General features: G+C 34.5%; 1 protein-coding gene across 1 annotated transcript in view; it reads right to left on the bottom strand.

Annotated features, from left to right (window-relative positions):
- The window catches only part of ALCAM (activated leukocyte cell adhesion molecule), a 247,927-nt gene that overhangs the window by 38,314 nt on the left and 193,744 nt on the right, over positions 1-15,869 (bottom strand). The window contains exon 3 of the mRNA XM_074214405.1: positions 12,096-12,315. Coding sequence (XP_074070506.1) covers positions 12,096-12,315 — 220 coding nt within the window. The remainder of the gene's footprint in view (positions 1-12,095; positions 12,316-15,869) is intronic.

Below are 15,869 nucleotides of genomic sequence, written 5' to 3'. Positions count from 1 at the left end.
AATTAAAACAATCACATCTGGTCTATCCTTGAGTAGGATATATAACACGGACCACAGGACAAGAAGCAGCAGACCCAAGTTTAAAACTCTGCTCTGCTTCCATATTAGATCCCTTAACTTCTCTGAGCCTCAGTTCTCATCTGTATATGGTGAGGGGTTTGGGATAATTAAGGTTTTTCTTACATGTTTATATGTGTTGACAAGGCTCTGTGCTAAACTCTGAGGTGCAAATATAAGTAAGAAAGGTCTTGCCTTCAAAGAGCTTATATAGGCACAGTGGATAAGACAACTGAGTTTGGAGTCAAGATGACCTGGATTCAAATTTGGTCTCACAGTTATTAACTGTGACCTTGACCAAGCCATTTAACTACCATTTGTCTCAGTTTCCTCATCTATAAAACTATGATAACCTATCTCCCAAGGTTATTGTGAGGATCCAATAGGATAATATTTGTAAAATATTTAGTATATAGTAAACAAAACGGTGCTGTTTATTAATTTTAGTCATTTTTCAGTCATGACTCTTCATGACCTCTTTTGAGATTTTCTTGGTAAAGATAATGGAGTGGTTTGCCATCTCTTTCGCTGACTCATTTTTACAGCTGAGGAAATGGAGATAAAAAGAGTTAAGTGACTTGTTCAGGATCATACTGCTAATAAGTATCTGAGATTGCATTTGAACTCAGGTCTTCCTGATTTTGGACACTAAATCTACTATGTGGCCGAGTTGCCCAAATGTACATAAATCTCGTTATTGTTTTTATTATATTCTAGTGTGGGGAGGAAACACTGTATAAGTGCTAGTAATTGGGTGGAGGGAAGAAGGGTTTAATCATCAAAGCTGGGTCACATGGAGTCAGTGAAGTTCAAGTTTCTAGGGAGTGGAAATAGTGAGACTTCATGACAAGAGAGCCACAGAGTGGTGTGGGTGCAAGGATCCTGTAAATATAAGGCAAAGGCTCCCTCCTAGAGCTGGGAGGATGAGGAGAGTTTCTCTAGAGTTCTATCCAGTCTTACCAATCTCTGAATGTTTATAGATATACTCTATATTCATAAAACTAACCAACATTTATTAAGTACCTCTAATGTGTCCAGCTAAGTGTTAGAGATATAATGACAACTAATTAAACAGTCCCTGATCTCTAGAAGTTTACTTTATTGATACCTATATCCAGGCTAGGGAAGGCCAGTCTTTAGAAACATTTCAAACTTTGTAAAACTCAGCCAGTAGAAAAATCAAAACATTGTAAACAATTTGCCAAATTTGACATTGAGGTAAGAAAAATAAAAGGGAAAATGGAAGAAGACATATGGGCTTTAAAATATTTGAAATGATAAGATATTATAGAGAATAACTTAACAGCAATTACAGGGGAAAAGTTGCTTGAAAAACTCAAATAAATTTCAACAGATCTAAGCTGTTAATTTCATTTTTAGTTTTCCTATGGGATATGGTCAAATGAAGTTGTTCTGTGTTATTTATTTCCTCTTATTAAAAAGCATGGTCTTATATTTAGATAACTGCTCTTTCTGGTGAGAAGAAAAAGTGTTTTATAATTACACCATCCATTCTCTTTTCTTTTAAGTTTAATATAGTGGCAAGATATGATGGATCCCATCTCTTGAGTTAGTTATGGCCTGAAGGGTCCTCCATTCAGCTGTCAAAGTGATCTTTCTAAAGTGTAGGTCTGACTATGTCAAATATACACTTAAAGACACAGACACACAGAGACACAGACACAGACACACACACAGACCCCATTGGTACCCTATCATTTCCAAGATCAAATATAAATTCTTCTGTTTGATGTTCAAAGCCTTTCATACCATCCCTTTCCACCTTCCTTCTCTTTCTAGAATTTCTGTTGATTTGAATGTTTTCCCTCTTGATTTCTTTTAAGTCCCAACTAAAATCTCACCTACTACAGGAAGATTTCCCTGATCCTCATTAATTTGAGAATTTTCTCTGTTGATTATTTACAATCTCTCCTCTAAGCTTTCATTTTATATATAGCTGTTTACGTGTCTCCCCATTAGACTCCACCATATCCATACAACAATATCTTTTGATTTTACATAGATTCCATCTTCAAATATATTGCTCCACCTCTTCCCATTGAACTGACAGTGTATGCAGCAATCCATACTTATAGTTCCCCATATTTGCAAAGAAAGGATGGAGGTGCATTTTCTTGTCTCTTCGCTGAGATCAGTAATGTTCATTATGATTACATATCTGCTATTCATTTCCATGAATATTAGTATGGTATTATTTTGTATTTATTTTAACTTGAGTCTTGAAGTTCTATTCTCCAGGGTCTTCTTGACTGCTCTGTGAAATACCTTAATCCTATTCATCCAACAGAATTAAAGAGGCTTTAGGATAACCACTTGACAGTGGTTCACCAAGCTGGAACTTGGCTATTTTGGTCAAGAATAAGAAGCAAGTTAAACAGTCCCTGTACACTCACAACATAGTAGTTACAAAGTTCATTTTCCAAGAGGCTCACAGTACACTAATAGCAAAGTCCCTGAGGCTCTCTCTCACTAGGAAACTATGTGTTTGATTATAGAGTTTCTAAGACCATCCTAGATAAAAGCAGCAAAAATGCAAGGTGGGAAGGATTATTTTCGGCAGGCATGCTGTCACAGGAGGAATGAGAGGAGAGGAGGTATAAACACATAAAAAAATATACCATTTCAAGCCACTTAGGGTAAGAGAAAAAGTTTTACATTCATCTCATTAGTACCCATGGCCGTTTCTATATTTTAGAATTAAAATCACAGAACTTTAGAAGTGGAAAAATCTTCAGAATAAAGAGTCAGTTACCCGGCATTTATTAAGGATTTTCATTTTCCAATGTTCTAAGTGCTGGGGATGCCAAGAAAGAGGTGAAAATAATAAAGTCCCTGTCTTCAAGGAGCTCTCATTTTAATGTGGGGGGAGGAAGGAGAGAAAATGCTGTGTGACCTTGACAAGTTACTTAACCCTTATTGCCTTACATCAAGGGCCATGTCCAGTAGTCTTGATTCATATTTGACTACTGAATCCAGATGATTCTGGAGGAGAAAGTGAAGCTTGTGACTTAGCACAGTACCCTCTTTAATGAAATCCAATTCACTTGCTTGTCTTGGCATCAGCTCCCTGATGTTATGATCTTCTTTGAGAATGAAGGACAAATGTTCTAATAGGGATAGGAGGGCAGAGAACATGCAAATAATGATGCACACTCACAGCATTAATTAATTAATTGACAGAGGAAAGGCACTTGCAACAAATGTGAAGGACCCAGGAAAGAATTTCAGCAGGAGGGCTTTGAGAAGCGTCTGGAGCAAAGCCATAAAAATGAGGAGGAATAAGGAGGAAGAACATACCAGGCATGAGGGACAGAGATGAGATGTGTGCATGTGTAAAGAACAGTAACAGTTGCTCTGCAGAGAATATGGGAGAGAATAAGGTTGGAATATTCAGAAGGTGCCTTGCTAGGAAGAACTTGATAGCTCAAAAGAAGACTTCTATCTGAGGCAATAGGGAGTCATTGGGGAATTCTCATTATAGCAAGCTTACACAGTGGTCACTGAGTCTTTTTTGAAAGACCTAAGAAGAATCACATAACTAATTGCCTGATAGAAAAATCAGATTCTCTGCAACTTCCCTGCATTATTCTTATTTCTGTCCTCTAAATCCCCAAGAACACATCTAGTACCTCTTCTCTATGAGAATACTTCCAAAATGAAGTCAGTTCCATCAAAGCATTCCCTTCTAGGACTAAAGATCCTAATTAGTATCTTGTCATATAGCATGAACTTGGAAACTTTTACCATCCTAATTGATTTTTCCTAAAATATGATACTTGGAAATGAATGTAATACTCCAGATGTAGCTTGACAAGGATAGGATTATTATCTCTCTATTTGGGGACACTATGCCTCTCTAAACCCAGCGCCTAATCAATCATGGGAAATTTATTGCCTCACAATTCTTACTATAGATTTATTTCGAGCAAGAGGTCCACTAGAACCCTCAGTTTTTTTTTCAATTGGATTGTTGTCTAATCATAGCTCCTCATTTTGATAGCACAGTTTAATAGCTGATGTTCATAATGATGACAAAGAGTTATCAGGAAAAGGTTACATTGTGCTCAATGGACTCTCTTCAAAAAAGGTATGAAAGTGGATAATACATTTTGAGAGTCTTGTCTCAGATGACTAATATGAACAATGATGTGGTGCTTGAAGGAATAAACTTAGCTTTCTGGAAAAGGTGGATATTTTCAAGACCTATTCCCTCAGCGTTCTGGATAGCCAAGCTTTATGTATCTATCTTTCTATCTGTCTATCGAGATATCTATATCTATATATCTATTTCTATTTCTATGTGTATGTATATATATATATATATATATATATATATATATACATATTTGGAAACAGTACTATATGGGGAGTCAGGAGAACTAGAATTGTAGTTTCTTATATTTGTATAACTTTGGGCAAGATATTCTCTATTCTTGTCCTCTTTATCTGCAAAATGAGAGGGTCAGGTTGAGGTTATCTTTAAGCTCCATTTGAACTAAATTCTATGAGGACTCTCAGGTAAGGCAACTCTTTCAATCAAAATAAGTTGGCACCTTCTCTGCCTCTTAGAGTCTTAGTGAGTTGCCTATTGGATGTTGAGAGGTTGAATTATTTAACAAACATCACTCAAAGTTAGTATGGCAAGACTTGAAATTAGGTTTTTGTGGTTTTGAGGTTAGTTTCTATCCTGTATGCCACACAGTCTCTAACACTACAAAAGGAACTATTTTGTTTTAGCTTCACCTTTGACATTTTATGTGACTGAAATGTATGAATGACTATGAAATACCCAGCTAAAAGATTATATATATATATATATATATATATATATGTAGGTATATGTATATATAATTCAAAGAGATGATGGGTAGGTTTTTTGAAGGATGCTATTTCCTTGCCACCAAATTCAGTGAGGAATTCAGTGCAAAATAACATGGGCATACATTCACTTTTTTACATAAAATGCATATTCACTCTGTCCACAAAACAGTGATATATAGTATTATTGTGCATATGATCACATCTACCCAGTCAGTATGCTATATAATGTATGGATACATTTAATATATTTTAATATGTAAGCCATAGCAATGTACACTAGTTTTTAAAATATTCTTTCTATCTGAATGAAATTAAATAGCAAGGAAACAATAATAATCTCATCTCTTTCTCACCCCTCAAAATGAGCATTTTGGGATGTCAGATATGCATTTAGGGACTTCTATTTATTTGTAAGAGAGAGTCATATTAGGGAAAAATTTGGGGTTTTTGAGCTATAAACTCCCTTTTAATTTTGCTTCAAATTTCTGCATTGCTTAAAATTATTTTTCTATGTAATTTTCTTTCATATCTATGGTTATTAACTGAGGGGCTATAAAAAAGACATATGCTATAGTAGCAGAATTACATATCAATTCAGAAGTGTTTAGGAAACAATATGTAAATTATATTTTAATGTTTTTAATAATTCACATATATGTATAATTTATAGGAGAAATGATTCTATAAGGTTATTTATATTATAAAAGTCATTTAATTAAATGACACTAATTATAGCCAAATTTTGCCTCTGGACACATAAACAAACAAGTGTGTCTAAAGTCATTTTAGAACTAACTATACCAAGAGGTAGAATATGGTCTTAGTTAATTTTATTTTTGTTTCCTTGCTACCACAATTTTCTTTTTGGAGGAGCTTGGAGCCTCATTACCATGGGAATATACTGCAAAAGCTTAAAATTAAAGTATAGCAAAACTTTCCGAATTTTCAAAATGCTTATCTTAAATGTGGTCATACTTTAAAAGAAATGAGGGAAAAGAAACAGAAAGAGGCAGCCTTGCTTCACTCCTGAGTAAAGATTTAAAATCCACAGACTACAATGAGGATTTTATTATACTATGACTCAAAAGATTTTTACCAAAAATAGTATGAAATAGAAAAATAGAATATGTCATGAGCTCATAAATTATTAAAGCTAAGAGACAATTGATATTTACCACTTTTTAATATATTTTCAAAGCTAGAGTTCTGGACCTGGAGTCAGGAAAATGAGCTCAAATTCAGACTCAAATACTTAATAGCTCTATGTAACACTGGATAAGTTATTACTTAACTTCTGTAAACTTCAGGTTCCCCATTTGTAAAAAAAAAGGGGGATAACAATAAAACCTCCCTCCTAGACTACTTAGTAAAATGAGATAATTTTTGTGAAGCAATTTGCAAATCTTAAAGTAAAACTTAATGCTAGTAGTTATTAGTATCATCAGAATAATCTTTTTATTTGATTTTTTTTATTATCCATAACGTTCAGATTGGTTTAGGCCAAAGTGAGACAGAGCCAAAAGACTGAGATTGAGGAGTGCTTAAAGAGATACTAATTCACTTAAAGAGAGATGTACTTGTCATGGAATGATTAGTCATTTGTTGTGGTTGCTGTTCATCATCATCATCATCATCATCATCATCATCATCATCATCATCATCATACTATGGTAGTTCAGTTAAGGACTGACTGACAGCTATCTGTTTTCTGAGTCAGACTCTTTGTGATTCCATTTTGGGATTTTCTTGGCAAAGATATTGGAGTGGTTTGCCATTTCCTTCTCCAGGTCACTTTACAGGAACTGAGGCAAATAACCTGCCCAGGGTCACACAACTACCTGAGGCAGGATTTGAACTCAGGAAGATGAGACTTTCTGACTCCAGACCTGACACTCTAACCACTTTCCCTCCTAGATGTCCTAGATTATTTATGTCATCACATTTGATGGAGAACTGAACATTTTATTCAAAACTACCCAAATCTCTCACTTTAAAAAAAACACCAGAAAAACAGATACTGTGAAACTGAACTTTTCTGAAATCACAGAGTAACAAAATCTAATAGCTAACGTTTTTATGGAGCTTTAAAATTTGGAACATGTTTTATATATATTCTCTCCTTTGATAAATAAATATCCTAGAAGGGATTTAAACATTACTTTCTAATTTCAAATTGAGTCCTCTTTTCACTCTCTGAAATCGTTTTCCTGCTTAGGGATGAGAAATTTATTATTGATATAATGTACGATCTTTCCTGTCTCCTTGAGTATCCATTATGACAAAACTTTCATTATATGATAAAATCCTTAGTATTAACTTTTTCATTATTTCATCACCAGTTTCTGAGGGCATGACTTTCCATTTACTCCCATTGTGTAGCTGTAGAAAGGCAATTTCAGACTTAAGACCCACCTGAGCTATATCACAGGAACATTGATTAAGAAAGTTTTGAGTATAGAGTGACTCTGGTTTCTCTTGTTAGATCACTTGTGCCATTTTGCCTTTTCAAGAGCCACCTGTGAAAGGCTATGGAAGTATCCTTCTTTATTCTCATTTTGATATTTATCCTAGCCAAATAATGAGGAAATTTCAAATGTTTCAAAATATCAATGATTTCATCAATGTTGGCATTTTCTCTACTTAAATTAGAGAGCAATACCTCTCCATACCTTAGTTGGGGTTTGCCTAAAAAGCTATTTTATGGAGAACTCACATAGCAAGTACTCACATGGAGGTCAGAAGTGCTACAAAGACTCCCAAGGTCTCTCTGAAGAACTTTGCAATCAATTTGTGACATGGGAGATACTGACTTTGGACCACCCAGAAAGGCATGTTCACACCAAATCAAGTGTTGTGCCCTATAAGCAAAGTAGAATTGCAGTATGCCAAAAAACCATGATACGAACAAAGTCAGAGACATCTCTATTCCAAATGTTCATATAAAATATTTGTGCCCAACCTGAGTCTTCTGAGCTCATATTGGTCTGATCAATTATGGTCAGACACACTGTACCTTGATCCCAATATAGGTAATATCATTTTGATCCTTTTTTGAAAATGAGGGACAATGACAGACCAACTGACCCAGTTTTATAAATAGCAACAACAGCAACAGCAGCAGCAACAGCAACAGCAACAACAACAACAACAACAAAACAACTCCATAGGTTAGTTCTCAGAAAATAGATAGCTGTCAGTCAGTCCTTAATTGAGAACTATTCTTGAATTCTTTCCAGCTCAATGTGGGGACCTGCCAGATTTGCACTGTGTTGGCATAATGAAACAGCAGAGGAGGACTTTATTAGAAGGGGATTAATGCAAAGTTATCTAAATCTGACTCACATTTACCAATGTTGATTTGAAAAAATCATATTCTTCACACTGGTCCTTGTTATTGATCAGAGTTCTTAAGTTTTGCAAAATTGCTTGTTTTTACAATGGTGTTCCTATTTTCTGGCTGTGTTCATTTCATTTTGCATCAGTTTATGCAGTTTTGGACAAGATCAAGGAGGGAATGACTATATGTGTTCATATGTCATAAGGATTTTGTTTTTGCTTTCAATGGTTAGCAGAGGGTTGGAGGGAAAGGAAATGAATATTTGTTAATTGCAAAAATATTTAAAAAGTCATTTCAAGGTACATCAACCCAGTGAGTTCATAATTGTGAGTCTATGTCAGGGGAAAGGGAGATGAAGAGAAGGGGAAGATGCACAGGTTATTGTAATATTTGAATTTCATTATCTTTCAAATTTAATAATAATAATGATAATAATTAGCTTTTATATAGTAACTACTATGTGCCAAGTTCTATCCTAAGCAGATTATAAATGTCTCATTTGATCCTTACAACAATGTGGAAGTTAGGTACTATTATTGCCCCTTTCTTTCAGGTGATGGAAACGAGGCAAACATAATTTAAATGAAAAGCCTGAGATCATAATGCTAATAATGTCTGGTTCTACATTTGAACTCATGTCTTCCCGACTTTAGGCACAGACTTCTATTTACTGTACTAACTGTACCACCCAGACCACTCTGGGTTATTCTCTTATAAAACTCTCAAGAATAAGAAATAATCACAGTCATTGGTGAGAGCACAGGTATGACATCATGAGATGTGAACTCGTGGAAGAGATGGGGCAGAGTGAAGCCTGTGATGAATTGAAATCTCATTTGCTTCACAAATCACAAAGACTAAAAGGTCAAACAGTGATGAGCACCTAAATTTAACTAGGGAATCTAAAATGTAATGTCATTCATACTTTGAGTGGACAACCATAATCTAATTATGAAACAATACTGGAGATTACCTTAAAAAAATAAATTAGATGATAATAGAAGGGCTCTGGACAGTCCAAGGAATTCAGCCAACATTACCTTATGAAGGTTCACTCTTCATATCCATGGTTATGCAAATAAAAAATTATTTCTTACCAAGAGTCATAACCAGATGAGATATTTAAGACCTCAGAAATTAACTAATTTGCCCACATCTCACAAGCAAGAGAGATATAAGAGATGAGTAGAATCCAAGTGTTTTCTAGGGTCCTTTCATTAGACTGTGCTGCCTCTTCCACTGAGGCAACAGTCTATGCTCTTTATATAATCTCAGGGAATAATATTTGCATGTGTCTCTCATTCCAAATTCAAAAGCAACCTTTTCTTTTCTTTTCTACTGGATGATTTCATTAACTCCCAAATCTATAATCAATGCAACCACTCTTTTGATGTAGACATGTCTTAGTTACTAAAATTCTGTGATTATTTTTTAAAAGAACATATTTTTTAATCTTTGCCTGTTTATTGGCATGATTTCTACTTTGCAAATTACAATTAAAAACAAAACCTGAACCCTTTAGTATAGGGTTATCAACATTGGTCACTAGTTAGAATATACAAGTTTTCTTTGAGCTCAGTAGACTGCTCTGTGATTGGTGTTTATTAGTCTGTGTATTACCCAATGTATGTTGCTAGGTGACTCAACAGAGGGAAACAGAGGACTGATTGATGGAGCTGGTTACTTTTAGACAACTACAATATAGACACTGTATAACATAAAAGTATCCTTGTCACAGCTGTTGTTAGCTTTACCAATATGACCCAAAGTAAATACATTTTTTAAAAAAAGTCAAGATTGTATATGCTTTTCCAAACATTGTCTTTATCATGAGTTGTTCATTTCATTCTGTCAGACTTGGAGGGTCTCACAGTTTCTTGCATAAAAACACCATTTCTAAGAGTGTGTCACTTTGTCTATTTAAATTCTCCCTGGCCCAGAGCCTAGAATGCAGATTCTGTTTCTGAGAGTTACTTTGTTTTCCACAACATTCAGAGGAGGTAGGGGAAGTTTGTTTTCACAATCATAGAAATCCTCTGTGCTCTAAAGCAGCTTGCAAATTTTATTGAAATTGAGCAACCAAAATTTCCTTGGATACCTCTATATCACCTCCTATATCCTTGCTCAGACAAAAAAAAAATAAACCAAAAATCCAAAATAACCCCTAAACCTCAAAATTAAAAAAAAAGCATCAAACTAAAAACCCTACAGTTAAATGGCATTTCAATCAATTCTTATAAATCCACAATTACCGGTAATTTCATCATTTTTCTTCTATCTTGACATACTTACTTTCAACATGTTAAAAACAAAAACAAAGACATACACTAACCACTTAATTAGTTTTTATTTTATATGTGAGTATATATAGAGAGAAATACTGCAGTTCTGTGAGTCTAACTTTGTCTCTACCATGGCTCACCCTAATAATAGGACCAGTAATCATGATAATTTTGATTGCTTCATTCCAAGTGGTTGTAATCTTTAAAGTGGGGGGAGGGGAGGACACATGGGAATCTTCAGTATGGTAATTTTTAAATCATTGGTCCTGACTATGAGCAAGGCTTCCATTGGCAGATGTGTGTGGAGCCAATGTCATTTGGGACACATGACAGATGAATGCTTATTTATGTGATTCATAAAAGTGTTTGACATGACTCTTGGCTGATTTTTTGAAAAAGGCCTTGGAAGCTGAAAGGTAATCAATGGAAATATGGACTTTATTTTTAGAGACGCTTTCTGGAGTACAAAGGTTTCCCTGGTTTATTTAAGCATTCTTTGAATCTCACCCTAAGGTAGATACTTTGAAGTTGAGACAAGTACCTAGGGAAATTCCTGGATAGTTGCATATCCTATTACTATACATTTTTTTAGGTTAGTTAGAGATCCCTGTGTTTTGCTTCCTAGAATAATTTCTAGGTGTGGTTGAGGTATCAGAATGCAAGAAAAAAAAAGTTCTGAAATGAAGGTTTGATTGTTTAATTTTTTAAAGGCTTCTGTTTGCCATACAGTAATGTTGGAAGTCTTTGTTCCCTAATTTCTAAAACCCTTTGATGTAATTGAGGTAGGATGTTTTTACTTGGCTTTGAGAAGCTGCATTGCTTTAATTAGGACCTCTTCCAGTAACTTTCTTGTCAGGGCCACTTGCATTGTATCACCAGCCATATATTATCATTAGGCAAACTAATTTTGTGATTGTGACTACTGTAATTTTCTGACTTTTTTTGTTCTTTGTAAGTTTCTTTCTCCTGCCTACCTCTTCTTTTAATCACCTGCTTCCTCCCACATAAAGAGTCAGGCTTAAAGCAGTTCTTCTCCCAAGCCTAGAGAAGCAATTTTCTAATTTCTGAATTTCTAAAACTGGTAAATTTCCTCCAAACAGGCTCAGAATCACTCTGTTATCTAATTTTTGAAATACACACACACACACACATATGTATTTATTCATGTATGTGTAAACTGGACTGAAATAGTAGGATTGACTTTATGTTTTTCAATGTAAAAAAATTGACTGCCCCCCTGCTAAAAATATAGCAAGACTTTATTTGTAAGGGCAATCAAATTTTGAATTCTGTGATCAAGTTAATTATTAAATAAAATCTCTTATCACATTAAAAATCCACAAGGCAGAACAACAGACAACATTTTCTGGCTTCACACTATAACTCTTCTGTTTGAATTTCAGGCTGCCTCTCCTCCAATGCCAACTGTATGCATGAGCAGAATGAAGATTTCGAGATCTGTTACATAGAGGCTGGTTAGAGAAACAAGGCAAATTGTTCAGTCATTGTTCTAAGCAAAATTTTTTTGATCATAGCTATAGTTGTACCATTTAAGAGTTGTACCAGAGACTACTTACTGAACACCTTGACCACTGTTGGGGCCTCAAACACATTGTCCTCTGTCACTAGCATGCACACAAATCTCTTTTCATCACTGATCCTTGCATGACTGATGGATAAGGTGTAGTTTTCCGAGAGGCTTAATCTGTCTTTGTATTCAGGTACTTCATCATATTGCACATTTTTTCTTGTAGAGGATCGGAATGCAATAAATACTGGGCTGCCATCAGGCTTTTCCTACAAATTAAAATAAAAATAAGTTTTTTACTTCAGGTTTAAACACAGGCTCATTCAGATATTTCAGGATTAAATCCTGTACAATGTAACTTCCTTGGGCATTTCTTCCTACTAATATTTGCAGTTTCTGTGTAAGAAGAAAAATTTCAGAGGCAAGCCTTTATATAAATTTTGGTTACAGAAAGTTAATATTCATAAGAAAAGCAATTGAACATTACTCTACAGGATTTGGTTTAACTCATGTGGATGTGAAAAAAAAAAAACAAATGCTTTAAAAAACTGCAGCTTCCCCTGGATATGTTGGACAAGAATCAGTGATCTATTCAGACACTGACAAGGAATGTTCTCATTGCAAGCAAACAATGAAAGAAAATAAAGCAATATGAACATTTGTACAAAATGAAATTCAAAGGCACACAGCAGCAAGTATATATTTTGTCTGCAAACTATAAGTTAAAAAGTCCATGTAAATAATATTTGGCACTGACTCTTTTATCACCATGCTTTAAAGGTCTATTGTTCACCCCATGAGGCAAGGCTAATCTTTAACCAGATATATTAAATATGGTTTTTGTTGATGCATATTATTTGCTTTTGTAAACCAATCATTTTAATTAAGAATAAGTAATAATGACTAATATCCCTATATTTATTATCCTAGCTATCTCTGGATGCCAAAAACAACAGTCTAATAAATTGGGTAAAACTTTTTTTTCTCTCTTTGCTTTCAGAGATTATTTTACCCCTCTTATCAACTCATAATTAAAATTTGTATGTAAAATTTCTTTCTTTCTATCCCTTCATAAAATGCTATGTCTATAAGGTGACAATAATAATGTTAAAATAAATTTTTATTAAATGATACTGAAAAGTATTGAAATCTGGATTTCTTGAGTAGTTTAAATATTTGTATAATATTGACAAATGTCTTTATCCATCACTATTCATGGGTTCAATCTTTTACTCCAAACCACTGGAAAGGGAATATGAAAAAAAATTAGCAAGTTCAGATATCTCCCTGACTAATGTGTCATTCATTCATTTGATCAGTGAAGGGCATTAGACCTATATATAAGGCACTCTGCTAGACACTGTGGGAATTATCCCCCCCAAAATGGATAAGTCAAGTTTTGTTCCCTTAGGGAGTTGCTCCTTGGCAGATTTTACTCTGAAGACAGGAAATCTACTGATTCTTTCAGTGGGTGTTGCTGTTCAGAAGGGAATTCCCAAAGATCATTATTCAACAAATTTAACAAATATTTATTGAGTATATAACCATAGGCAAGGCATTGTGCTAGGTGCTAATGGGGTATGGGGAAGGAACAAGTATGGACAAGACTCAGTATCTAACTTGAAGAATTTGTGAGAGTCTAATTAACTCTTTCCTTTAATTTGTATTTTTGTATAATGGTGAAACATATTTATTAGCCATAATAAAAGTTAGCATATTTGAATCAACAATTAAACTCACAAAATGTGTACAGTCAACATGGGCTTGGGAATGGCAATATTTGTTCACTTGCTTTATCTATTCAAGACTTGATAGAAACATCAGAGTAGATACTTAATAAGTGTTTATTGACTTGAATTAAAAAAAAAAACCAACAAGAAAGTTCAGTATCAGAGCCCTGGACTCCAGAACCTGGGCAGTAAAAATTGGTATAGTAGGGATAGTACCACCTATTGAATAGAACAATAACATTCTATTTAAGTAATGATTCTTCATTTAGATATTGAGATTAACAAGATAATTCATGAGGATACCAGATATTTAATTATGGATTTTATTTTTCTATAAGGGAATGTTCTTTTTCTTTACCTGATCTGATCCCAATATAGGCTAGACTGTATTTTGAGGGTTCATGGAATTCATGGAAATGACCCCCACCTCTTTGATCAATTTGTATAACTGAAGCAGTTTAGGTGTACAATCTGAAGTTGTGTGAAAAAGATGAATACTACTTAAAATATCCATAGTTTGAATCCATGATTACTATGTTATAAAGAACTGATTTTACTAGTCATATAAACAATGTGCCTTTCTCTTTCCACACATTTTCCATTTATCCTTAAGGAACTCACATTGGATAAATCAATCAAAAAGTAACTGTAACACAGAGCCAGTCACATAATAAGTGATTAATAAATACTGGTTGATTTATCCAATGTGAGTTTCTTAAGGAGAAGTAGATGTAGGGAAAGAGAAATGCACACTGTATTGGTTCCAGAGGTAATAGGGAGTGACTGGTGCTTTCTCAGTGAGAGAGGTTAGATGTGAGTTATAACAATATGACTTTGTCAGATGAAGAGGCTAAAAAGAATCATAGAATCTTAGTTAGAAGGTACCTCACTGGCCATAAGATATAACCCATATTCAAAAGAAATCTCCACTATGACATATATGGCCATATATGGCCATTAAGATTTCCAAGGAAGAGAATCCAACACCTCTTGAGGCAGTTCATTCAATTTCATTAGAAATCTTTAATTATTAATATGGTTTTTTTCTGATATGGAAATTTGCCTCATTACTTCTTTTCTTCTGGTTCTAACTTCTGTGGTAAAGAAGGGCAATTCTAACCCTTTCCAAACATAATAGGAAGTTGTTGCAATAGCCCAGGTCAGAGGTGATGAAGACCTGATTTAGAGAGGTGGCTACATGACTAGAGAGAGGAAAATAGATGGGATGAGGGAGAGTGAGTGTTTAACTGTCTTTTATATGTATATTGTTGGTGTTTAAAAGTGAGGGAAGTAAAAAGGAAGAGTGCTACAGAAAGAGAGGTTGGACACTGGGAGAAAAGGAAAGAAAATGGAACTCACAATCTAGGGGGTATATCAAATATAACATACAGTAACAGTCCAGTTACTATTAAGCAGATCAGAAAAAGATGTAACATTAAAAAAGTATGATAGAAAAAGATAGGAGGGAAGTGAGGAATTCCAGGTATGAAAATTGTTATGAGTAAAGTCACAAAAGGGGAAAATACATGCCTGAATGGTGACACTGGGCATCTTTAATGGATATAAGTGTTTGATTACAGAAGAAAATGACAATTGACTTCACCACAGCAAACACGAAAAGGAAAATAGTATGAGGTAAAGCTGAAAAGGTCAGGGACTTCAGGCTGGAGAGAGACTTGGCTGATAGTCTAAAAAGTTTGGAGTTAATTAGAGGATGATAGGGAACTACTGAAGTATTTTAAGCAGAAGAAAGACATAATATTAGGGTGGAATGTAATAATGATAATGAAGACAGTGTTGAGGAGGTCGTTTTATTTCTGTCCTCCCCTTTCTTCCATAGTTGACTAATAGTTGCACTATGAAGAATGGAACACAGATGATGAACAAAGCAAAGAAATTCAAGGTAAGTGAAGGAACAGGAACATAACATCTATCTTGTTACCTTAGTATTTTCTAGTCACTAGAATAAGAGAAAAAGTAGCCTAGGTTTTTTAAAGAAATAGCAAAGTGATTGATGGGCTGACATGAATTTCTGAAAGATGATGAAGGAAAAAGTATTGCTAGACTGGTGAAAAGCAAATGTTCCAATTTTT

Source organism: Macrotis lagotis, chromosome 1, assembly GCF_037893015.1.
Source record: "Macrotis lagotis isolate mMagLag1 chromosome 1, bilby.v1.9.chrom.fasta, whole genome shotgun sequence".
Taxonomy (NCBI): Eukaryota; Metazoa; Chordata; class Mammalia; order Peramelemorphia; family Peramelidae; genus Macrotis; species Macrotis lagotis.
Note: the sequence above shows the minus strand (reverse complement) of the source record. Positions and strands in the feature narration are given on the sequence as shown.